The 26613-nt window shown below is 31.8% G+C and overlaps 2 protein-coding genes across 5 annotated transcripts; one reads left to right on the top strand and one right to left on the bottom strand.

Moving 5' to 3' along the window:
- Window positions 1-268: 268 nt before the first annotated feature.
- LOC115883536 (probable peptidyl-tRNA hydrolase 2) lies at window positions 269-1291 on the top strand. 2 transcript variants are annotated; one of them, XM_030901932.1, is made up of 4 exons: window positions 269-537; window positions 601-772; window positions 829-954; window positions 1006-1291. In XM_030901932.1, the coding sequence occupies exons 1-4, from the start codon at window positions 385-387 to the stop codon at window positions 1083-1085; spliced, it is 531 nt and encodes a 176-aa protein (XP_030757792.1). In that variant the 5' UTR covers window positions 269-384; the 3' UTR covers window positions 1086-1291. The 2 variants fall into 2 exon arrangements, with proteins under 2 accessions (XP_030757792.1, XP_030757852.1); XM_030901992.1 differs by having other exon boundaries at window positions 270-537; window positions 601-763.
- Window positions 1292-4795: 3504 nt separating this feature from the next.
- On the bottom strand, window positions 4796-26066 carry LOC115883271 (ataxin-2 homolog). 3 transcript variants are annotated; one of them, XM_030901767.1, is made up of 17 exons: window positions 25353-25459; window positions 25020-25284; window positions 22997-23121; window positions 21396-21589; window positions 17395-17565; window positions 17220-17334; window positions 16474-16572; window positions 16223-16411; window positions 14670-14797; window positions 13249-13545; window positions 11197-11470; window positions 9629-9929; window positions 8428-8618; window positions 7239-7474; window positions 7076-7177; window positions 6875-7006; window positions 4796-5634 (listed from the first exon to the last, which is right to left on the bottom strand). In XM_030901767.1, exons 3-17 carry the CDS (start codon window positions 23064-23066, stop codon window positions 5572-5574), a joined length of 2562 nt encoding a protein of 853 aa, XP_030757627.1. In that variant the 5' UTR covers window positions 23067-23121; window positions 25020-25284; window positions 25353-25459; the 3' UTR covers window positions 4796-5571. The 3 variants fall into 3 exon arrangements, with proteins under 3 accessions (XP_030757627.1, XP_030757568.1, XP_030757494.1); XM_030901708.1 differs by lacking the exons at window positions 25020-25284; window positions 25353-25459 and adding an exon at window positions 25670-26066 and having other exon boundaries at window positions 6865-7006; XM_030901634.1 differs by lacking the exons at window positions 25020-25284; window positions 25353-25459 and adding an exon at window positions 25670-26066.
- Between the last annotated feature and the right edge of the window lie 547 nt (window positions 26067-26613).

Below are 26613 nucleotides of genomic sequence, written 5' to 3'. Positions count from 1 at the left end.
TCAAATAGGGTTAGAAAGTAATCTTCTTTTCAATTTTCTGACATTCAGTACACCATTACTTCTTTACAATTTGTTTTTAGCTTAATTAATTAAATTGTCCGTAGATTCAAAAGATTAAAAAAGTACTAGCTGCGGGCTGTAAATGCAAGTGGCCAGTGGCCATATTACGGAACAAGAAGAATAATTAGAGGACAATCGTAGGTAGTTAATTCTACCATCCGGCTGGATAGCCATGGCAGCTGTGGCCATTAAACTAATATACTACTACTACTATAACCTTAGAAAAAAATGAAAACATTTTTAGAAAAAAAAAAATTAAAGGTAAATAAAAAGTAGAATGATTTTTTATTAAAAGACAATATAGACATTTTATTCTGACTTACAATGAGCTCCCTGGTTAGTAGTTCAGGTGTGGTACTGTTTAGCGCCGGTACTCTAGTTGGTGCCATGTCAACCTATTTTATATTAAGGCTTCGAAGTAAACCGAAACATAAAACTGAGCCAGTTTGGTCTAACGGCATGGAAGAAAGATATGAGGTGAAGCACTGCTACTATTCATTGTATCTCATCTTATTTTTGATATGTTTTTTATTTTAATAGTTTGAAGAAACGAATGATGAAGTTAGATTAATATTAGGTGTCCGAAACGACTTAAAAATGCAAAAAGGAAAGGTGGCAGCTCAATGTGGGCACGGTGCGATGGCAGCTTACGCTAAAACCTTAAGTACTTCACCAAAACTCTTAAAGGAATGGTTAAAAAATGGTAAATCTAGTATGAAATATATTAATCTCTAGTTAATAGGTTCTTATAACAATATAACATTGAAGGTGGGACAAAAATTGCCCTCAGAGTAGAATCAGAGGAACAATTGTTAGATTTGGATAGAGAAGCAAGTAAATATAATGTTTTAAGTTGTATTATCAGAGATGCTGGACAAACTCAAGTTGCTCCAGGTATATTTTTTATTTAAACATTTCTTTATTATAAATCTGTATATATTTTAGGTACTAGAACTGTGATAGCCATCGGACCTGCACCTAAAAGTATTCTAGATAAAATTACAGGACATTTAAAACTTTATTAATAAATTATTATTTAATAAATTATTTTTAAGAGCAACTGATATCTGTTAATATATGTTAATCAATTATTTCTAGATCCCTTAAGAAACTTTCATAAAAAAAATCTAGGATATATTATTAGTACTGGCACAAAGTGCTATTGTTAACTGTAGAATTTAACGTACAGGATGGTCCATTAGTGCAAAAATACAAACAAATACCGTACAATTGAAAAAAAAACACCTATCAAAGAACTATTACCACAGAGTCTTCGGTTTTTGCACTTTCTAGGTAGTTTTAGGATTTAGATTAGCTCACACTTGATAACGGTCAGTTATACTTCTGACCGAAACGTTGTCTAAGCAAAAACAAATAAATACAATGGTAAATAAATAAATGACAAGTAAATAAAGATCGATAAATAAAAAGTCCGAAATTCTTTTAGTTTCAGTAAAACGTTATGTGTAGATGAGGCTTTAGTTGATATTGTTTCATTTAGTTTAAATATACTGCTGGTTCTTTCTAGGGTTATACGAATTAAAACACTTTATTACAAATAAACTGTAGATAATTTTTATTTGTAACAAAAAAAATACGATTTTTTTAATTTCACTTTTTTCTTCATTTTCCCATATATACTTTTTTCAGCAAAAAGTAAACTGATTTCAAATGAGATATAAACAACAATTTGTTTGGATTTACATAAATTAACAATAATGACGAATTTACAAGGGAAAATGTGTCTGGTTTCTTTGATATTAGCACACGTATTTAAAAAAATATTGTAAAAAGTTTTTTTAAACATTTTTAAAGAATCTGAATTGAAAATATTGTTTGGGTGCCGAAAGTCCATTGAATTAATACAAAAACAATTATTTACCATTTATATTTTAAAAGAAATACAGGGTGTTTTTTTAAATATAATTTCCCTTTTCATTTAATACTTTTTACATTATAATGTAGTAATTTGTGTCCGATAATAAGTCCGTGATTTTAAAAAAAGAAAAATTATACCCATTATTATAAATCACCCTGTATTACTAAGGCACCTGTATCAATCAAATATTTCGCGCCAATTTTTCGATATTAAATATGGCGCACTGTCATTTGATATATTTCTTTCAAATCATATACTGGCGTTAAAAACGGACAGCTCAAAAGTTTCATCTGTTTTAAACTTCAATATATTTTGTTCTAGTGATGCGATTTTGATTATTTTTTAAGCAATTTGTAGCTAAATTATTAACTATTGAAATTGCTTAAGAATCATCAAAATCGGCCCACTAGATCAAAATATATTTAACTTTAAAATCCATGAAAATTTTAAGGTGTCTGTTTTTCGTGTCGCTCAGTATTCTATTCACGTATAAGAAAGAAACAAAATATATACTGGGTGATAGTTTTATGAGCGGTCAAAATATGAGACATAATATTTTTAACATTCAACTGACAACGTATGGAATGAACTGAAATTATCCATATCTTTTTACTGGTATCTTTTTTCTCAAACATTTTTACTATAAAGATACCTATTATTTCAACAAAATAATCATGAAATGAGATGAAAATGAAAATGTATCGAGTGTATATAAAGAAAACGTTTAGAAGTCGAAAAAATTAAGGGTTTAACAAAAAAGTATAACAAAAATAATATAACTATCAAAAAAGTAACATAACAAGGAGAGTTTTGGACGATAAAAAAGATAATATTTATGTTTTGTAAATGTCAATGTGTGAGTGTTTTTTTCCTGAACTTATACCGGGTGATGCATCGGCTCAGGACATTATAGGAAATCCCATGTAAATTTTAAGGGTGTCGTTTATTGGCTCCCCTATCGATTTTAGAAGAAACTTTTAATGGAACTTCTTAAAGTACTGGATTAGATCAGGCAACCTAACAACTTTTTTTAAATTATTTGCAAAATTAGGTCTTAAAGAATTGTACAACGGTAAAACACTCTGATCACCGATTAACAATAAAAAAGTCTATATTATTTCACATTTTAGAAGAAATAATTTTGAGCTTGAATAACGTTACCGTTTTAGTTAGCGTTAATAAGTAACGGAACGCTAAAATTGTTCAGCCAAAATTCTCCAGTATCCAGCATCAACAGGTGGTTCTAAATGGCGGACTTATTTAAGGCATGTTTTAGCGAGATCTCATCTTAAGACTTGTCTTTAAGCGCCTTAAAGAACTACGTCATTAATTTTCCAAACGCAAAAATGTACGTCTTTTAAGCGTGACGTTTTTATAAATCAGTTGTAAAATATTCCCTCAATTTCCAAATTCATTGACAGATGAAGGTTAGTTACCGCTTAAAGACGCTTTAAGTGTGACGTCATTACTTATTCGCTCGAATGTGGAAATGTCACCAGCTTACAGCGTCTTATGCGCAAAAATTCGCCTTAAATTTTATATCAGTGTCCCATATATCTCTAGCACATGACATTATTCTATGACTTCAATGCCTCAAAAATTTATAAATGTCATAAGCTTCATTCAGAACCTAGCAATTAGTGGAATAAATTAGTGGTTTCAATTACACTTTTTTTAGTTTACAATCATTCATAATTTCTAAAAACACAATTAAAATTAATAGAATATCCTAGCAACTATTTGCAGTAGTCAGTTGTATGCATAGAGAAAGCCTAATCTCTCCACAAAAAAATCCTAATATTTAGAAAAAAAAAATAGAAAGAAATAAAAAAAAGAAAAAGAAAAAAAAAACAAAAAAAAAGAAAGAAAGAAAGAAAGCCTAATATTTAGCTTATAAAAAAACAATCAACTTTTGGTTTCTAATCACAATTTTTCTTGGCGGATGATAATCAAAGGCCAAAATGACATTCCTCGCAGATTTTGAAGTATAATTAGTGGAAAAGTTGGTGATGGTACATTTTAGGTACGTCGTCAATCTTGAAGTTATTGATGCAAATTTGATATTAATATATTCTACAATAATGTTTTAACGTTTTAAGTACGGATCGTACGCGGATACTCGGCTAAATGTTTGAGATCACTGCAATAAAATTATTTATTTTTTGAGGTTAGAATATAACTTTCTTTATTAAGTTTAATAAGAGTGACAAAGAAGACGCAGATTTAGGTTTATTTGTCTTTTGCTCGCGTCTGCGCATATCGCTGGCGGTAACAATGAAATATTGAAAATCGGGATTTTGTTTTATTTATACTTTCCTATTAATTTTGAAAAATAGCCGTAGCGATATTAAGCTGATAAGAATAGATATTATATTTTGATCTGAGTTTTTGGTGTTATTTATGGACGATCCGTACTTTTATCATTTATATGTGTCCCTCTTCTCAATTCTGTATAGAAAATTTTAAAAATTCAACGTTCCTAAAATGTACCAGACTCGAAAAATTTTTTAACTTTTTTTAATAATTGAAAATGACTACCACTAATTTTGACGTTTGAATGCCTACATTGAAATTAAAGGAACAAACTTCTACGCTAATTGAAACCACTAATTTATTCCACTAATTGCGAGGTACTGAATGAAGCTATAAAGTTTAATAAATTACTGGTGATCAGAGTGTTTTACAGTTGTACAAATTACTTTTTTTAAGGAACTAATTTTACAAATAATTTTAAAACGGCTTAGAGGAAGATCTTCAAAGTTGACAGGTAACCTGATCTAATCCGGCACTTTAAAAAACTCCATTAAAGTTTTTTTCTAAAATCAACAGGGAAAGCAATAAAATTTACATAGGATATTATGTCCTCACTTGATGCATAACCCTGTATAGACAAAAATATGAATTACATTGCTGTTGATTTAAAACAATTCTTGAACAAATAAGAAATAGGTAAGAAATTTCGAAAAATTCCAAAATATATTTTTTGAAAGAACCACAACAATTGAAATAAACAGTTGGCAATACATTTTTAGGGGATTTTAGTATAACGGATTGGTACTGACGCTAAAACTAAATTATGCCAATCGATTGATGTCAATTTTCTGGCTTAAAAATAAACAAAATATATTTTTATTTAACCTTTCGAGGGGGCTGTAACTTGTTCGAGAAGCATTTTAGGACATACGTTTATAGGAACTTTTTGTTTTATTTTTATCTGTAGAATCACTCACCAAAGTTAGATACACTATTTTTTTGACACCCTGTATATTTTAACATATATTTAAGTATTTCATAAAAATATTAATATACCTACTTGAAAAAAAAAACGATAAACGAAAGTAGCATTGAAATTACTTACATATTTCTTATTTTTCTTTTTGTCGTCAACAACTGTTTTTATTAAATTTTTCCGAAAGTCTCTAGAGCAGAGTAGAAATTACGACAGAAAAACGTTATTTTATTATTTTTACTATCGTTTTTCAAATAAAGTAACATTTTAGTATGGCAGATTCTTACTTTACTCCAGAAATTATACAATGAGAGAGATAGAGAGAGATGATACCTTAAAATCTAGAGAAATTTACTAAAATTTAAACCGAAATACATTTTGTTAAAAAATACCTATCTCAACGTTAAGGATTGGGGCCATGCGGATTACCACCCTGTGTACCTGGGTGTTGGTGTTGGACTAAAACCTGCATAGAAAAAGAAACAAAACTAAAATGTACAGTCTGTTTAACTAAAGGTGACGAATCAAGATCAAGAACATTTACTTTATTTTTTTTTTTTATGTTTTTATTTTTTTTTTCATTTTTTTTATTATTTGTATATTTGTTTTTGTGCTTTTTTGTATTGTATGACATTTTTTTTTATTATTTGTATATTTGTTTTTGTGCTTTTTTGTTTTGTGAATGCTTTGTCGATGAAGCTGTTTTGGCTTTTTGTACAATAAAGCGTTTTTTTTAAAGACATAACATAGGAAATCCCATGGAAGTTTTGAACTACCCAAATATTGGCTCTCCTGGATTTTACAGCGAAGTCGTAAATAGGTTTTTTTAAAGGTCTCCTTATACTGAATAGACATGCCAAGTTTACACAATTTTGAACAAGCCTATTTTAAGTAATTTAAGAAAAACTGCATCTTATTTTTAAATTGACACTGAACAGGTAATAATGCAAAATCAGGCAAATGACAAAATACCTTAAGTTAAAAAAGTAATATTAAATATTAAAAGTAAAGTTGAGACAAATTAAAAACCATTGCACGTCATCGAGCACGTGCGTACATTTTAGGCAGCATTGTTGCCAGATTGTAATAGAAAGAGAAATATTTTTGAAAAATGTACGATATCAAAGATCTATTAAAAATTCTAAAATAGATTTTAAATTGTTAACAGTTTTAAATAGTTTCAGGCAGTGCTGGAAAAAAATATTTTTAAGCAAAACATTTTTTTACTGTTTAAAACAATTTTTAGGTTACTTTTTACCAAACAAAAAAATCTACAGTGAATAAAATTATTTTAAGTATTTTTTTATGTCAAAATTTAAAAATATGAACTTATAACTTACAAACATACAGAACGTGGACAACTTAGGAGGTGGCAACATTGCATTCTCTGCAAGCCCTAGAACAAATTTCCCGAAACTGAACAATCGATACTCAAAAGTTTTTCAATAATATCCGGAAAATGTCAAGAAAAATATAAAATTTTCAAATTTTTTTTTCAAAAAACCCTCATGGATGTGTTTCTGGTTAAAATACTTGCACTTACTTCTGGGACACTCTGTATAGTCGATTTTTTTTGAAGCAGTCTAGTAAATAGTATTAATCTTGATTCGTCAACTTTAATGAAATTAACTGTAGTAATAATAATAATAACAAAAAAAAATAATAAATATAACATAGTAGTAGATATTTTACTAACTTTGACTGACCTGTACGTGCTGGTGGGGTGGTGGAGGGGGAGGAGCTTGTTGAAGATAAGCCGGTACACTTGGCAACATGTGAGCATTTGTAGGAATGCAGAACATCGGCATTTGTGGAGGTCCTTGAGGCGGAGGCGCCGCCTATAAAAAATTAAATAAATTAAAATAATCCTAAAATAAATATCTGTAAATTTAGAGAAAAAAACTCACTTGATAACCTTGCTGTGGACCTTGTTGCTGCTGAACAGCAGCGGGATTATATGGCTGAGCTGGAGACCCGCTCCCACTTTGCTGAGGTGGTAAATACTGTATCTAAAAATAATACGTAATATATAAAATAATACGTAAATAAATAAATAAACTCTCTCTTTACCTGTGGTGGTGCGGCCGCCGCGACAGTGGCGTCGTTATACATGCGCAGGGTGGCGTGCATGGCGGCCATACCTGCCTGCTGGTAAGCCGCCTGGTTCATCCCGTGCGCCGCCGCGGCCGCCGAAGGGTTGTATATGAACTGAGGTAATGGAGCCGGAGCTAACAAGGGCTGTCCAGTGACAGCTGCGGCGTGTTGCATCTGGGACGCCATGTCCGTCCTTATTTGGCCCATTGGAACTAAAAAGAAACACAAATGTATAATTTAAGTGTGAGGACATAATCTAATAAAAATAAAATAAAATATTGAAACAGAAATTTAAACAACTGTTTATGTTACATATTCATCATTAGTTGATAAAATAATCAGAAAACGTAGGAATAAGTTTGTGATTCCTACAAATTCGACTTTTACAAGTAGAGAAAGGTACGTCAAAATATATTTCAATACCGTTTGATAGAGAGTTACCCTGTGGTTTAAAAAGAATTTTTTCAAAAATGTCAATTATAAACTTGTGTATAGTGCTAATAATAAATTACAACTATTAGGTAATCCTAAAGATAAAACTCTTCCACTGGAAAGGTCGGGTATTTATGAAATTTCAAGTAAAAAATGTAATCAGAAATATGTCGGGTAAACTAGAAGATCATAATTAACTAGATTTAAAGAACATATGGTTCAGATACAATAGGGTAGACCAGATAAATCTTGAGTTGCTCAACTTATTGTTGACAAAGATCATTGTATTATTACAAAAATCAACAGTAGGCGGGTAAAACCCACCTAATATAATATAGTATAGATACTAATAATTTAAAATTAATTAAAAAAGTCTCAAATTACAGGCAAGAAGATGCATGAGAGTGTCAAAATTAATAAATGTAAAGATAGTAGGAACAGAGACAAAGATCAAATTCTTTCTAGTTATCTGTTCCTATTGCTCTAGTTTCGGTAATTGTTACGCTCAGTTGGTTTTGACTCGCTTGGCTAGTTTAGTCAAGCCTACTCAGTGCCAGCTGAGTGCCTATAAATAAACGCTCAATTTTCAGATTTTTGTTTAGTTTTAATCATCTGCCGATGATGCAAACATGGTTAGCAAAACGCGCGTCCAGTGCAAAAATAAAGTGTTTTTGTGGTGAATTAGTCTTATTTTGCAGTACGTCATTAATAATGTTTGAATCATAGAACATACTTTTTCTTATCCTATTTGTCTGAGGTGGAGGGGGTTGGTACTGCGCCTGACTGATCCCGATGTAAGGCATGTGCATCATGACTGCAGGCATCTGAGGTGCCCCTGGTCCACTCACCGTTTGAGGCATATATGGGCTATGAGATGGGGTCTGTGGAGTGTGTGGACGGCTAGCTGAAGGAGTGCTAGGAGATCTAACAAAATAATAATACAAAATAAAATAGCAGGAATAAGTAAATCGTCAAAAAATACATCAAAGTAAGTCATCAAAATATTTGACGAATGCACGTCGCAACGTTGCCACTATTACTTTTTTTACTTTGACTTTTGACAAGTAGTGTCAAATAAAATTTGTAATTTTGTCATCGATTTTTCACCTCAATTTTTGACACAATACATATACAAATATATTTTTTTACCTACATTGTTAGTTCGTTTATTACTATTTTTTATACAAAAAAATTCAAAGTTATTAGCAAGTTTTCTGAATGAAAGCTGAAAAATGTAAAGTTCTAATTGGTTAACATTAGTAAAAATTGACAAGTTTCAAGAATGTCGGGTACAAGGTATTTTGTATAATTTACAACAAAAAACGATTTTTTTAACATCCTGTGTATTTAAAACTACACAATCTTCATATTTTTTGATGGGAAATCATGGCATGAAATTTGACGGTACATTTTCAAGCAGCTGTATATCAAAATAAAACACTATCAAAATATAGTAAACAAAAATATGTTGAGAAAACTAGAAGATCATTATTAATTAGATTTAAAGAACAAATGGCTCAGATAACATGCAGTAGACCCTGATAAATCTTACGTAGCTCAGTATATAGAGATCATTGTATAGTTATTAATAATTTAAAATTAATCAAACGAGCCTGAAATAGCAGAAATTAGATGCATATCAGAGGGTCAAAATAAATAAATGTAAAGATAATATGAACAGATAATGTGGTTATATTATAGTTTTGTAGATATTAGTTTAGCTTTAATCAACTGCTGTTGATGCTAACATGGTTAGTGAAACGCGCGTCCAGTATAAAACGTCCGATCCAGTATTTAAAAGTAAAGTGTTTGGTGGATTGTGGTGATTTAGTGTTTTATTTTGCTGTTGTTCACCAAAGGTTTGAACTGTAATCACCCTTTATATATAGTAAATTGACAATAACTAGTAATACAATTGATAAAATAATATTTACCTTGGTTGAAAAGGTTTAGCTGTGGGATTTAGTACAAACTCCTTGGCGTTAGGGTTCAGTTTCGATTTTGCAATGGTGTTTTGTAATTTCTCCGACTCTATACTAGCTGGGCTCTGCGCTGGACTAGGTTGCTTGTTATTTGGTCCACCCGGCTGGTTTTGTTCTATAGGATTTATCATGTTCAGACTACTGTTACTATTGCTCGACGACCCACTGCTGTTTGGTCCAGAAGCGGCCATATTTGGCGATCCTCCGGTGCCTATGTGTTGGGGTGGAGGTATTTGAGGTGATTCAGCGCCCCCTGGAATTTGTAATGTTAACTAGAGTTTCATACAGGGTGGAACACCTCATATGACGCGGAGGCTCCGAGGAAAACGGCACTTTGTATTGAAAAGACATTTTGTTAGTTTGTAGGTTAATTTAGAGCATTTTTTAAAAATATACAGAGTTGTACAGAGTGTCCCCAAAAAAAGTTACACATCAAAATTGTGTTTTTTTTGTAATGGACAATATTAATTAATTTTGGGATTCTAGAGAAAAAATTAAGGTGATTTTTATTAGAGAAGGATATTCTACCTACCAAAAGCTGCCTAAATAATAATTTACCCTGTATTGTCAGATATTTAGTTAAAATAATCATTGTATGTTAAACCAAATTAAAATTTGCACGGAAAAGTTATACAGGGCGAAACAAAATTAGTATTGAATATTGGTCATTTTTAAAAGCAAGTTACTCTTTAATTTTAAATGGAACATATATCCAGTATATTATTCCGATATTCAATGGAGCAGTAATATCTCTTCAAAATTCTATTAAGGTTGCTTACCGCTTAGACAAAGACTTTCCTAGATATTTTCATTTTTATGATGTAGTGTCAGTAGATCTTTATTATATATTTGATAAAATCTAGGTGGCTGTGATATTCCTGACGTTACTTCAACATAACTGTCAAATTAGTTCAACTTAACAGTAACTAGTTAAAAAAGTGACCAAGCGACTAATGATCAAGATTACTTTTGCCTCACCCTGTATAACTTTTCGGGACAAGTTTTAATTTTATTTTAAAGTACAATGATTATTTTAACTACATATTAGGCTATACCGGATAAATTCCAATTTAGGTAGCTATTATTGAAATTTAAAATTTATTGTTCATTTTTAGAAAATGTTAAATATGTCAAAAACCTTACATTTTAGTCATATGCTTCTCTAATAAAACTCACCTTTATTTTTTTCCTAGAATCTGAAAATCTATTAAAATACAGAGTGTTCCATTACAAATACACAACTTTAATGTGTAACTTTTTGGGGGACAACCTGTAGAACTATATATTTAAAAAAAATGCTCTAACGTACCTACATATGCTCACATAATTTAATTTCGCTTCATATGAGAGGCGCCACCATGTATATTGATAGGTATCAATATATCAATGTTTCAATATATCAATAATTTAAATAAAATAATAAAAAATCCATTCCTAATGCTAACTACAAGATATTGCTGAACTATCAATACACTCGTAGGTATCGATATCGATAATTTGTATCATCTGCCCATCCCTACCTGGAATATGCTGAGCTTGTGGCCCCAAATTCGGCGGACCTCCCCCTTGAGGGGGCGCATGCGGTGACGTAATAGGAATAATATTACTATTTTGCTGTGGTATAGGCGCCAACTTGAAATCTTGCGAAAATGTCTGAAAATCTTTAATCGTTTCCTGATTTTGTGGGTGACTCGGCGGAGGTTCGTGCCTGGCGGGGGGTGCCGATTGTCGAGGGGGAGGGGGATGATTCAAGGGTTGCTGTGTCGGGACTTGATGTACTACCGGCGGTGAATCCTATATAAAAAAAGTAATTTAAATATACAAGAATAATAATCAGCAATAATAATCAGCAATAATCTAATATCTGTTAATAAAATTTAGATCTTAGCTTCTCAAAAACTTACATGGTCTTTTGTACATAAGATATCTTATGTACAAAACTTAGCAGTGTGTATGTACTTCTTAATTAGAATACTATGGTAATCGCAAAACATTTTCCGGTGCACTTACTTCTTCAATCATATCGAAATTGGCACTAAAGCCTATAAACCTGATTAAATGAAATTTTGGCAAAAAATGTTAAAATTTGTTGTATAATTAAAGATACCGAGCGCTCTTCATTTTACTTTATAGAGCAAATAAGTAACAGATATTTTATTTAGATTAAAGCTGCAAAAATTAGTTTAAACCGAATTTTATTATCGCAATGTTGGTCACATTGCGCCGTTTCAGCAAGGTTGTCGTTTATTATTTGACAATTATCCTAGTGTCAGTCATTATTTTGTATAATATCGTGTTGTTGAATCTTTGTAATTCACGTTTTTTGCCTATTTCCATAGCATTTTTTTTTAAATTGTACTTTTAAGCACAAACAGTTCTTATAAGAACTAAATTATCGAGTTTTTGTATTGCATTTCTTGAAATTATGTGTTGAAAATATGCCGAAGCATTTAAACATTCGTAACATTTACTTCATAATGGACTAGTTTTTACTAATATGTAATAAGTAAAATAAACTATAAAACAAATAAATCAATTAATTAATAATAATAAAATCTTCAAAAAATGATATAATAAATATACTGTTTCCCAAGTTTATATTAAGATTCATCCCATAAATCTATCACAATCTGGTAGAGCTGTCGCCATCGCTTGTCAATCAAAGTTTATCACGTGCATCGGAAATTGTTTTGCGATTACCGTATGTATAGAATGTTCATCATCGTTCAACGTCACGTCACATATTGTCGAACTCTTTCAATCACTTGCCAACCAGATGAAAGAGATTGGTGACGTCATTACAATACTTCGTAAATTACTGCAAATTCTTTTTTGTAATTGTGATTGTCATTTGATTTGGGCCTTGTGTGTTGTGTGTGTATTTGGGATTATAATAATTTTATTGATGGATATCGGTCAATGTCAAAATTAAAATTTGATTGTTGCTGTAAAACAAAATTTAATTTTTTTATTGCGAAAATAATTCGAAGATTTAACCAAAATGAACCAGAGCTCATTGCTAAGCGTATAAATTATTTTTCTCGAGAAAGAGACGCTGGTAGAACACTCTTGCCCGTGGACGCCGTATATGAAGTAAGTACAATAAGAAGGTGTAATATTTCTATGTAAAATACAAATTGATAGCTTTTTTAAATAATATAGCGAGTTGCTGATGTTTTAGAAATGGGAATTTCAACAGTCGAAAGGATTGGAATTAAAGGGATCGTAACTGACGAAGACTTCAAGAAAAAATGAATAAATGCTGAAAAAACGGAAGTCGCTCAATCAATGATATATAGAAACGCACTTAAAATGTTCTAAACAATATGAACTAATCTCAGACACACCCTAAAACTCATATTTGACAAATAATAATGACGTCACGGTGAACGATGGCTGAACAGTTTTTAGGTAGGGGGGTCTTCCCCAAAAACAGAGAGCGACAGAGGAAAAGACAGCTATATTCCGATTCATGAGGTCTTTTTACATAAGACTCGGCAAGAATGGTGCCAGGACCACTGTAATTCTTTCCTATTTGTTGTGATTTTTTTGTCAAAAACTCTGTACATTACCTGCGGCTTAATATCTTGGTAATTAGACTGTAGAGGGCTCGGACTCTGGATCGGCGGCGCAATTCTCTCATGTTGCTGAGCTTGGTACTGCTGGTGCCTTTGTTGGCGTTGCTGAGGACCAGATTTAGGCTCGTTGTTCAACTGAGGTTTGTTATGGGGCGGACCGTTGTGGGGCATACCGTGCGATCCACCGGGGGGCTGCCTGGGTGGTGGTCCCTGTTGGTACTGGTGGGGAGGCGTGTGTGAATTTGGACGGCCCGGTTGGCTTTGTGGAGGTGGTGGATGTGATTGTATGCTCTAAAGTTAATTAAAAAGAAAAATATCATACAGGGTGTCGCAATATCCCATGGGCATATTTTTTGATCACAGTTTTCCCATAATGGTTAGGTTAGGTTAGGTCATCGTTAAATGAAACCAAACACATCGAAATTAATTAAATTGAATTGTTTAAGTGATATTTTCAACAGTCAATATCTCGAAAAGGGTTGGTTTGAGGTACATTGTGTGTATCTCTATTTTTGCTTAGAATTGAAGAATGAATTGAAATATGCAATAATGTACAGAGGGTTCTATTTAAAAATATTAAGCTTTGATGTGCCACAACTTTAAGACCTACCCTGGATACTTAAATTTATTACTCGAACAGACATTTAAAAACCTTATAACTTTTATATTTAACTTTTTGGGCTACCTCGTATATCTACCGTTTTCATACATATCAGCGACCCTGTATAAACATTTCAATGTGTTTCAGCTGTGGTCAATATCAGTTACAGACTGAGTACAATCTCACAGAAAGTGAAGACTAATGTGTGTAAATAACCAATTAGAACTTTACATTTTTCAACTTTCATTCAGAAAACTAGCTAATAACTTCATTTAATTAGAGTTTTGTGTAATAATCATAGACAAAGTAATAATGTAGGTATAAAAAAAACATTTCTATATGTGTATTGTGTCTAAAATTGAAGTCAAAAATCTGTGACAAAATTATAAAATCTATTTGACAAGCGCCACAATAAAAAAACTCATAATTCAAAAAAAGTCAAAATAAAAAAATAACTGTGTCTTAAAAATTCAGAAACATTTTACAACACTAGGTATATCCCAAACAAAAAAAAACAATCATTAGTGTAGAATAAAATATCTAATAATCTGAATGACTAAAACGAATGAATTAAACCGTCAATGAATATATACAAATTAAAACAAAAATCTAACTGGATATATGTAATTATAGACCGAAAATAAGAATTAATCATCTTTAATTATTACCACAATAGTATCTTTGCTCTGTCCTGTACATCTAAGTCAGTATCAAGTTGTAGTTTGAAAAAAGAAATAAATGACTGAGATACAATGAGTTTTTTAACCTGCAAGTAAAAAATGAGTCAAAGTACGAAAACAGGTACAATACAAACCATATTTTGTTGATGTTGGGGTCCTAAAGATTGTTGTATCTGTGGTGGTACTCCTTGCGGTACTACGTTGTGGATATGTTGAGAGGGAGATACGTGAGGCATTTGATTTTGAGGCTGAGGAGTATGACCTGGAAAGAAATACGATTATAAATATATATTCTTGTTTTTCATAAATAATATAGAAAGTTTAATTCAAGTATTTTTTTTAGGTGAATAAAATTATTTAAGAAAGGGGTATACAAACTTGACAAAACGACAGTGTGTTCTGTTAAAAACCTCGTGATAATCAGAAGATTGTTCTTACTAAAATTAGGGACAATTTAACTCCTTACGCAAAAGAAAAAGTATTCATAAAAAAAAGACAAAAAATTCATAGAAAATTAAATACTGAATACATCAAAGAGATATTTAGAAAAAAAAACACAAGCACACACAATTATACTAAAAGGGACATATATCTAAATAATGCACATATAGTAATTGCAAAACATTTTCCGATGCATGTCATCAATCATATCGATATTGACACTAGTATTGACAAGTCTATAAACCTGACTATGTAAAAACGTTTAAATTTGTTGTATAATTTAAGATACCGAGCAGCTCTTCGTTTTACTTTATAGAGCAAATGACTGTAACAGATATTTTATTTAGATTAATGCTGCAAAAATTAGTTTAAACCGAATTTTATTATCGCTATGTTGGTCACATTGCGCCGCGCCGTTTTCAGCAAGGTTGTAGTTTATTATTTGACAATTATCCTAATGTCAGTCATTATTTTGTATAATATCGTGTTGTTCTTGAATATTTGTGAGTAATTCTTTTTTTATGCGTATTTTCATAGTCTTTTTTAAAAAATTGTACTTTTAAGCACAAACAGTTCTTTTAAGAACTAAATTTTCGAGTTTTTGTATTGCCCTTCTTGAAATTATGCGTTGAAAAGATGCCAAAGCATTTAAACAGTCGAAGCAAAGAGCTTGTAGCTTCCCTGATAAACTATTTTGAACGAGAATGTGACAATAAAGGTCTTTTATTACCCTTGGCTGCAGTCAGAGAAGTAAGTTTGAATAAGCACATTACACCACTTTCAAAGTTATTTCTACGTTGGATTTTATTAAATTCTGTGATTATTAATTTGTGCATTAATAGCACTCTCTTACTTGTTATTACAACTTATGGCGTTGTAAAATGTACATCAATAAATAAATAAATAATCCACAATAACGCTTAGAATAATCTTCATAATAGACTAGTTTTTGCCAATATGTAATAAGTAAAATAAGCTATAAAACAAATAAATCAATTAATTACTAAAATATTAGTTATTAAATTAAAAATAAAACGTAAAAATCTTTAAAAAATAATATAATAAATATATTGTTTGTCACTTTTAAATTAAGATTCATCTCGTAAATCCATCACAATCTGGCAGCGCTGTCGCCATCGTTTATCACTCAAAGTTGATGACGTGCATAGAAAATTGTTTTGCGATTACCATATAAGGTTTATTGAAGTATTTTGAGTAAAATAAAAAAATGAGGTTATATTCTTACTTGGTAAATTGTGAACGCTATTCTGATGAGACGGATGAGGGTTGTTATGAGTGGGGTAACTAACTGGAGGCCTAGTTTCCTTGGGAGATGGAGAATTTTGACTACTAGACCCGCTAGATGGCGGTGGCGTACTTCGAACCAATTTTCCATTGTTCTGTCCCTTTCTTTTGGCGGGAGGAATATATTTACCTTAAAGTAAATAAAAAGAAAATAATTAAAAATAACAATATAACTAAATAAATGATTTATACCATTAGATTCTTGTTGATTTGGTCTGACAACAGCGGCAAAAGCTTCTTCCTCGTCGCCATTTTCTAGGTCTAGCCTTGCCTTATGAGTAGGTTGATTTTCTAAAAATTAAAAATCGTTGCCATAAATCTCGATTGTGTATAATAATAGGCTGTACTTAAACTGCCGTTAAACGGTAGCTTGGCGGCTTTATGAAATATAGGAATTTTATAAGGACTAACCAAAGCTATCCCACCAAATAACCAACTTAACCTACGCAACTAACCTCGACACTGATAAAAAATATAAAAAACAAATATAAATTAGTAAAATCAACCAAAAGCTGAAATAACCAGGGCTAACCAATGAATTAACACCCTCCGAATAACCACGCTAACCAACCCGCCAAATAACTAAACCAATCCAACTAAAAAGAGTGAAACCAATGCAATAAGATCACGCTATAAGCAAAAAAAATATAAAAAAGTCTTGGTCGGCGTGAGAATTGAACCACGGACCATTCGCTTACGAAGCGATAGCCTCAGCCACTGACCCACAGGTGCTCTTGCAGAATGCTTCAGGCTAGGCATTACTTTCCGCCGACATGAACGACGTCACAATATCTATTAACGGCATTTTAGTAGGCTACCGTTTAACGGCTGTTTAAGTACATCGTTTTTTTAATTTATTACTTTTTCAACATTTCAAACTACACTTTTTCAAACATGTCCTTCAAAGGCACACACCATTTTTTTTATTATTATCTTACCAATTTCGTTAGCAATTTGGTCAGCCTTCGCTTGTGCTTCTCTATAATCCTGGGAATCCCCCGTTTGAAGAGGCACAGTATAACCTCTTAAAGAATGATCAAACGTTGATTGCACCTAAAGAAATATAGAACCCCATATTAAGTATAAAGAAATTAAATAAATTTAAGTACGTACTCCATAGTCTTGTTCGTTTTTTCTAAACATATCGTTGACGTCCCATCCATTAGAACCATCTAAATCTAAACTAAGATTATCAGTTCCGTTTATTTGCCCGGCATCCCAAGGTTCTAACTGTTTTTCTTCATTTTTATTACCGTTTAATCTTGCTGCTATTGCTGTATCAGTCTAAAATAATATTTTATATTGATCAATTTCGCGCTACAAACGCAATGAATGGAAGGGTTCGAAAATATCATGAATATACAGGGTGTTTCAAAAAACATGTGCCATCTCACGTGGGGAGATTAATTGCGTAAAAATAAGATATATTTTCTATATCACATAGGTCCGATTCTACTTTGTTTCGTAGATGTCTTATTTTTTTAGATTTATTATAATTTTTTTCATTGTACTTTTAGCGATTTGAACGAATTTTTAGGGTAAAAGTAGAGTTGGGATTTTGACCGTCAAAATCTTTTGTGGTCAATTGTCCAGTCAATTGACAAAGCACCAGTCAAATTCTTTCGTGATTCTAAAAAAATAAAAGTAGGAGGAATTACATTTATACGTATATTAGTGATTAAAAAACAGTAAATAAAAACTAAGGAATACAACAAAACGAAACATTACATTAAATGATAATTAAATTTAAAAGTTTTATATAAAATTTTATATTAATTTAAATGTAAAGCGTGGTCCACACGCGGCAACTTATCGTACGATTTGTTTGCATTTGCATTACATTAAATGATACAAAAAAGACAGGAACCGAACAAGACTAATAATTTTTAAACAAATATAAAGCCATTCTGAGGTAGCGAAAAAAAAAATGCATAATAGCAATAAAAAATACTAATGAGTGGTGGTAGCACAGGCTAATCTAGAACAGAATCTCATCTTCATCACAGTCATCATTGAACTCATTGAGTCAACATTAAAACAGCAACTAACAATTATTCTTTCGCGTCGCGAGTGCTTTAGGCAAGTCAGTACCTGTTATTCGGTTTCCGCCAATTAAAAGATTTTGACCTGACCTGGTCAAAATCTTGCCGGTCAAAATCTGTCAAAATCTCGGTCAATTGACCGCGGTCAATTGACCAAGCACAAATCTAGGTAAAAGTAACTATAAGTATTACATATTTTAGTACTAAATAAAATTGGTCAAGTGCGAATCGGACTCGCGCACGACGGGTTCCGTACCATTCATTATCTATACAACATTAGTCACTATATTATTATAAACTTTTTTCCGATTTAGTTGAAATTTTGAATGCGCGTATAAGTAATTTAAAAAAAAATGAAGAAACACATTACTAAAAATTGTATTAATCAATAATAAATATGTAAAAATTCAAAAAAAAAACGATTAAAAAAAGTCGCCTTGGCTAGGATTCGAACCTGCCTTACTACGGCTCCAACTTCATAGCAGCGTAAAGTCCTAACGATTTAACCACGCGGCCACCGAGGACTTGAAAGATTCTATGTAAAATTCTTACTTAAAAGATAATGTTTAGTGAAAGTACTTTTCTATTTATAAACATTTATTTAATTCTGTTTTTAGTATTTGTTCTTATAGCGGCAACATAGATACATTATCTGTAAAAATTTCAACTGTCTAGCTATAACGGTTCATAAGATAAACATTTGTGACAGACGGACAGCGAAGTCTTAGTAACAGGGTTTCCGTTTTTTACCCTTTGAGTACGGAACCCTAAAAAGTGTCGACAAATTTAACAGGGACGTGCATATGGGTTATCGCTGAAATATTTTTCGACAAAAAAATATGTGCGCCACTGACTTTTATTCCAAACCAAGGACGTCCATATGAGTTATCACTGGAATATTAAAAAAAAACATGTGCGCCACTGACTTTTTTAGCAAACTTGTATAGGCCGTTTAATGCCAATTAAAAGTTGTATCTAAAGATTTTGTCAATTTCTATCCCCTTGATGAGATAAACGCAATTTTATTAATCGCAATTAATAAAATTAAAATAAAAAAATTATTTATGTAATCTATTTTATTATTAAATTTTATTAAAATTGCGTGAGACCAACACTGATATAGTGCTACCTACAGCAAAGTCAAGGAAAAAATAATGGTATTTAAGATAATTACAAAAACCAATTTTTAAGTTTTAACATCCTGTAACTTTAAAACCGCATTTTCGCTCCTTCCTTCATAGGAATTTTTTTTCATATTTTTTGATGAGGAATCAATGTTTTTTAAAGATGGCTAGACTGGGATTAAGGCAAATTAATATAGTCTATTAAGACCTTTAAATAAGAAGACTAAGGAAGGAGCATAATGCTATCCATGTATTCATGCATGGTGGGCGGAAAAGGCACCATAAAAGCTCTCTAGGGTGGGGATCCTTGACAGTTCTGTTTGACGATTCATTTGACACATTTGAATTTGATTTGAAATTTTGTGGATTTGTCAGTCTTTACGGAGTTTATTTTAGTTATTTATTATTTATTCTACTACTGATAGTTGTATAAAGGTAGTAAATCTAGATGGAAATTGTGGTAGCACTTAAATTAACAGTGACACTATCGCGATTTATCGAAAAAGACTCTAAAATAGTTGGTTGTGTAGCGTGCGGTAGATCTCGGCAAAAATTGAGTGAAATAATGGAACAACTTTTCGCTAGTAAGTGACTATATAATATACCTACGTGTAGTAAACCGATCATTTATGAAATTCACTTAAATTAACTAAATTATATATTTTTCTTGCATTTTAGCTTTTATTTATTACTTGTCAAAGATTAGATGTCAAAGAATTTAGATACGTTAATTTGACTTACCAGCTTCAGTAGCGTATCGGATGTTTGTGGTAATAAATACTTATTATAACTTATCTATTTTTATTAGAATTATATATTTTTATACGTCTACCCTACATCATAGTTTTATATTTTTTAAATAAAATTAGAACGACACTGATAAACCGGAATTTAAGTCGGCCATATTTGAGGCCCATCGCGGTGTACCTAAGATTTTTGATATGCTCCTTCCTTAGTCTTCTTATTCAAAGATTAAGACAAATTAATAAAATGTGTTAATGTGTTTACCAAGGAAACCGAAATCAACAAAATATCAAGAGACAACTTTTAATCGGCATTAAACGGCCTATACAATTTTGCTAATAAGGGAAAAAAAGTCAGTGGCGCACATACCTTTTAGAAAAATATTCCAGTGGCAATATGCACTGGTGAATATGTGGACACTTTTTTAGCATTAAAATATGTCGCATTTACTTTTACCCTAAAAATTTCATTCGAATCACTAAAAGCACTTGGTAGATAATTATAATAAATCGAAAAAAGAAAAAGACTTTAACACCATGTAGCTACGAAACAAAGCAGAATCGGGCCTATGTTAATATGAAAAATAAACCTTATTTTTTCTATTCTCTCAGGAATCTCCCCACAAAAGACGGCACATGTTGTGGGGCTAAATAAAGTGATTATTATTATTTCTCCAAAAAATCCTATATGGGTATTTCGCCACTGCAAGAAAATCTACAAAATAAAATAGTTATTTTTTGTAAACACTTCTACGTTAAACCCAAACGGAAACTACTCAGAAGTTATGTTTACAGTTATACAAATTTGTCTAACAAAGAAAAAAATGCTTAACGTTTCGGAAAGTTTATTTCTTTCCGTCGTCGGAAGCAAAAAAAAATACAAAGAATAAAGGAAACAGTTATTTAAAATATATAAATTCAACTATTCGAGAACACTTTAGTTACACTTTAGACGACGGAAAGAGATAAACTTTCCGAAACGTTAAGCATTTTTTTCTTTGTTAGGCAAATATGTATAACTGTAAACATAACTTTTGACAAGTATTTTCCGTTTGGGTTTAACGCAAAAGTGTTTACAAAAAATAACTATTTTATTTTGTAGATTTTCTTGCTGTGCAGTGGCGAAATACCCATATAGGATTTTTTGGAGAGTTGAATCCGCCACATAGGTATAGACATTTTTTATTATTATTATTATTACTTACTTGGAAAGTGTCTTTGACTGGATATTCTAAATCAACATTTCTAAAGCAAATATTCAAAATGTCGCTAGATTTGAACACGAGTTTCTCCACAAACGTTTCAGTGAGTAAATGCGAATCAGGAGAGTCCGGATTTCCCACTCTTACAGCCACTTCCAGTACAACATCAAAATTTGTAGAATATGTTTTATAAATACCTAAAAAATATAAGATAGAAAACAAATTTCTTGCAGTATAGGTATATAATAAAATTATATAAGGATTCCTGCCACTTAACTGCTGATATAGTTGTCATTTTGTGGATCTGCCCAAGCTCACCTTATGATGGAGTAGGGCCACAGATTATACAGATTATAATCTTTGTTTTTTCTTTATTGTTTTTCGTGGTTCCAATTTTCGGAATCGGGCACTAGTTTGCGCACATAGCACGCCCACTTACGGCCTCTAAAATTGTGCACAGCGCCTGACCAGCACAGTTATTAGAGAGATATCGGAAAACCGAATAGCGTCATCCAGTATTTACGCGTACCTTATCATGGTTACGATATGCGCGAGTCAATTTTTAACGCAACACCCGCTAATAACGTTACCGCCTGACGTAATTTGCGGATCAATTGACAACCGGAGCCGGCCGGCGAGATCTTTTATTTTAGGTTATGTTTGAATAGTTTTGAATTATTGCTTTAGTTTTATTAGGTAATTTGATATTTAAGTAGCTGGGATTAGTTTTAATTAAATAAATATGGCCCAAAATATCGATTCCACCTCTTCCAATACTAAAGAACCTATAAAGAGTCTTAGGTTTACAGCAGATGACGACTTAGCCCTTCTAAGAGAATTTGTTGCTTATTGCCCTAAACCCATTGGCAGACGTTGAACAATAAAGCACTGGAAATAAGCACTTTAGCCCTTTAGTTTTAAAATACCTAAAACAAAACAATTTCAAAGTTTTAAATTCAAAGTTAGGTTAAGTTTAAATAGCGGACGCGACGCGATCAGAATTCTTTCCGATCCGATAACTATAAATGAAGAGAGTTAATACCACCTCACGTAAAGGAAATAACACCTGGCCTTATTAACGTCCATGCACGCTATTCGGTTTAGCGATATCTCTCTATTACGCTGTTTATTGTTATTTTACGCGAGTTTATTTTTGCGCACAGGAAATCTGACTCGTTTGCACATCGTCATAAAAAACAATTTTCGTACCACGAATTAGGGACAAGATTTTTATCTGTATACTTATAGGATACCTAATCTGTGGTAGGGCTCCGAAACCGGTAGTGAGAGCAGGTTGATCCACATTATGACAAACACAGCGTAGAATTAAATTTCTATATCAGCAGTTAAGTGGCAAGAATCCTTATATAAAAAATATAAGTATATATTTTCAAAAAAAAATGAAAAAAAATAGATAAAATGTAGAATCCATACACTTCGGTTTTTATTTTCGGTAGGTAGTTATATTCAAAATACATATTTTGAAAGAACTCGCGTGAGATTAGGGGAGGGGCGATACTCGCGATACCCCTATATACCTATATCGAGTCAATACCGGGCAAAATAACCGTAAGAGTATGGGATGCTTTAAATTAGAGCTATACCTTCCCAAACTTGTCCGGAAGCAGTTGTAATTCTTGCGGGATTGCCAACTTGGGAAGCAGCGGCGTGCATAAAAGCCGGATTATTGTACACCCCATCGGTCACAATAGATCTTTGTCTTTGGGCTCTAACAATTATTCAAATAGTAAATTAATTATAATATAATACTAGTTATAAGAATCCAAGTTTATTTAATAATATCTACAGTTACAGAACCTCGAAGAAGTTTGTTTTTCTAATTTCAATGTAAGTATTTAGAACAGGACGATTTTTCAAGTAGTATTTTTAATACAAAATAAACCTGTGTTCTAAAATGCTTCGTTTTCGAGACACAGGGTGTGAAAGTTTTGAGAAAAAAATCGTTTTTTCCTAATATCTCCGAGCCATTCCAGATATTTCTATAAAATTTCGTACAAGTCTTTTCACCATTAAGGGGCATTTTTCGATGAAAAATATTTTCTCAAATTTTCCCCAGTGGCGTTCGTACGAAAAAAGACTATTTATTAAAGAAATTTTACTTATCAGATCTTCGCAATTTCGCCATGCATTAAAATGGTTTTTATTTATTTATGCAAAAACCGTGCGGTCTGATAAAAGCCAAGAGACATAATTTGTTCTAAATTGAATAAGTACTCTAAAGATAATTTCTTTTTAAGAAAAATCATGGCGTACCATTTTTTTTCTTCAAAAATATTCAGTCGATAGCCCCTACGAACGCCACTGGGAAAAATTTTAGAAAATCTTTTTCATCGAAAAATGCTCCTTAATGGTGAAAACACGTGTACCAAATTTCATAAAAATATCGAGTTGGGCTCCAAAGATATAGAAAAAATATTTTTTTCTTAAAACTTTGACATCCTGTATCTCAAAAAGAAAGCAATTTGGAACACATGTTTATATGAACTTTTTGCTTTAAAAATACTTGTAAAATCACCTTATGAGATATCGGACACTTATTCAGAAACACCCTATATACAGGGTGGTCCGAATTGTATTCGGGAAACTTCACCAGCATATTCTGCAGATTAAAATAGATATAAAAGTTGGTATAAATATATGCCCTAAAACTCTTCGTTTCAAAGATACAGGGTGTAGAAGTTTCATTTTTATTTCAATTTTTTCCAAATAATGTATGAAGTAACGTCAATATAAACATTTAGGTGGCGCCTCCTACAAGTAGGAGTCATATTGACGTCGAAATGAAATTTCTCATGTCAAAATACACCCAGACACCCATTTTTATCGAAATATCAAAGGTAGTTAAGAAATTATTTGGAAAAACCCGAAATAAAAATGAAACATTTACACCCTGTATCTCTGAAACAAAGTATTTTAGGACATACATTTATACGAACTTTTTAACTTATTTTTATCTGCAGAATATGCTGCCGAAGTTTTCCGAATACAATTCGGACCACCCTGTATTCTAAAAAGAGTTTCAAGATATTTTCAGTAGAATATTCAATATAAAGTACCACCTATATTCTGTCCAACGAGTCATGAAAGGTTTGGACAGACGACATTAAAAATAACAAGAGAAAATACAATTACCTGCAAATTAAAATGACAGGCACAGCTGTCATTGTTTTAAAACAATTTATATACCTACTTTTAGTACCGTATGATCGAAAAAAAAACGGCGTCCAGTTGGCTTGGAAATGACGATCGATGACATTTCCCATACAATTTTACATATAAAATGACAGCGATCTTCATTTCATAGCCATCGTTGACGCCGTTTTTATTCGATCATACGGTAGAATATTCAATGTAAAATACTGTATGATCAAAAAAAATGGCATCCAGTTGGCTTGGAAATGAATACATTGATGATATTTTCCATATAATTTTACATATACATAAATATAAAATGACAGTAATCTTCATTTCAAAGCCATCGCTGACGCCGTTTTTTTTTCGATCGTACTGTACCTAGAAGGGGGGTTTCTATAAGTCCAGAGTTACCCAGACATGCCCGAGTTAAGGTGTAAAAACAACTTTACTTAGTTGAATATCATACTGTACCTAGAAGTAGGGTTTCCATAAGTCCAGAGTTACTCAGACAAGCCTGGGTTAAGGTGTAAAAACAACTTTACTTTATTACCAGTTGGGTGTTACGTTATTACAACTTTACTTTGTTGAATATTTTATTCATTATGTTGTCACGTATCTCCTAAACTGACATTGTTCAAAAGTACCCATATCTATCTGGTCAATTTTTTGGTTTTCAGTGCACTCATGGATGTGAAACGTGAATTCTTTTGTCTTTATTTTTTTAAAGCCTGTCCATCTGTCCAACGAGTCGAGGAAGATTATCGTCAGACGACATCAAAAACAATGACAGAAAATAGAATTTACCTGTGAATTAAAATGACAGACACCAACTCTCACTGTCAGGTATTTTCTCATCAGACAAACTTTACTTGTAAACAAATTGATAACTTATTTTTTCCGGATTCCAGAGCTCACTTGACCGGAGTTTCCAAATACTTGTATGGAAACCCTACCTGCAATATTATTGTTTCCAGAACAGTAATAAAAACTCTTTGTTTTGTAACCAAAATATTATGTTTACCTATAGTAACAAACTACATATCAATATTCATAAACAAAAAGGTAGAAAATAAAGCAGGAATCAAAATAAATATAAAATGAAATATTGTTTTGATAGGTACCTTACAGAGCCTCCCCTGTTTTTTCTCTTGTGTGCACTCATGTCACCGCTACCGTTCACGGTATCTGTGGTACTCGTGGGCACCGGAATTTTGATAAATTTTCTCTTATCGCCTTTGCACAAAAATCAGATCGACTTCGAGAATTGATCCCGAATTTAATAACACAAACTTAATAACCCCCGAGACGACGGCGAACGGGAATCAAAATGGCTTTGCCTGCGTGACGTAACACGGCGATTTTCGGCTGTCCGGGCGATCGAACAGCGGCAATAACTTTTTAGATAAATACTGAAAACTATTTATTTTCATATATTAGCACAGAGTACACGTAAAAGTGTTAAAAAATGCTTGTAATTGGTTAACAAACTGTTTCTAACCAGTAGCTGGTAGAAATGTCTGTCAGACTAACTGACAGATTGCCAGAATCGCAATGAACATGCGCTGTGGAGTCCACAATGTTGCCAATGTTTAAATAATTTCTTTTATCCAACAATTTCTCATTCTCCTTTTATTAGATATTAATATTTTAATTTATAATTTATTATTAGAACTTTAGAATTTCAATGTAAGAATGTAAAACGTCAAAATTAGTAATAGTAATTTTCAATTAGTAGAAAAAGTTTATAAACTTTTAACTTTTGCCACTAATTATACTTCAGAATTTGCGAATAATGTAATTTTGGCCTTTAATTATCATCCGTCAAGAGAAATTGCGGTATACCAAAATTGCTGTTATAAACAAAGGGTTTATTGTTTTACAAGCTAATTATTTGGCTTTCTTTATGAATACAAATGATGACTACCGCAAGCTGCCGCTAAGATATTCTATTAATTCTAATTGTGTTATTTAAACATTGTGAATGATCGTAAACCTTTAAGTATAAAGTATTTAGTAAGTTTATTCCACTAAATTCAATTTCGAAATTCTGAAAAGGCTTTTTAAA

This window comes from Sitophilus oryzae, unplaced genomic scaffold (assembly GCF_002938485.1).
Source record: "Sitophilus oryzae breed Bouriz unplaced genomic scaffold, Soryzae_2.0 scaffold_1000_pilon_pilon, whole genome shotgun sequence".
Taxonomy (NCBI): domain Eukaryota; kingdom Metazoa; phylum Arthropoda; class Insecta; order Coleoptera; family Curculionidae; genus Sitophilus; species Sitophilus oryzae.
This window is presented reverse-complemented; position numbering and strand designations above follow the sequence as displayed.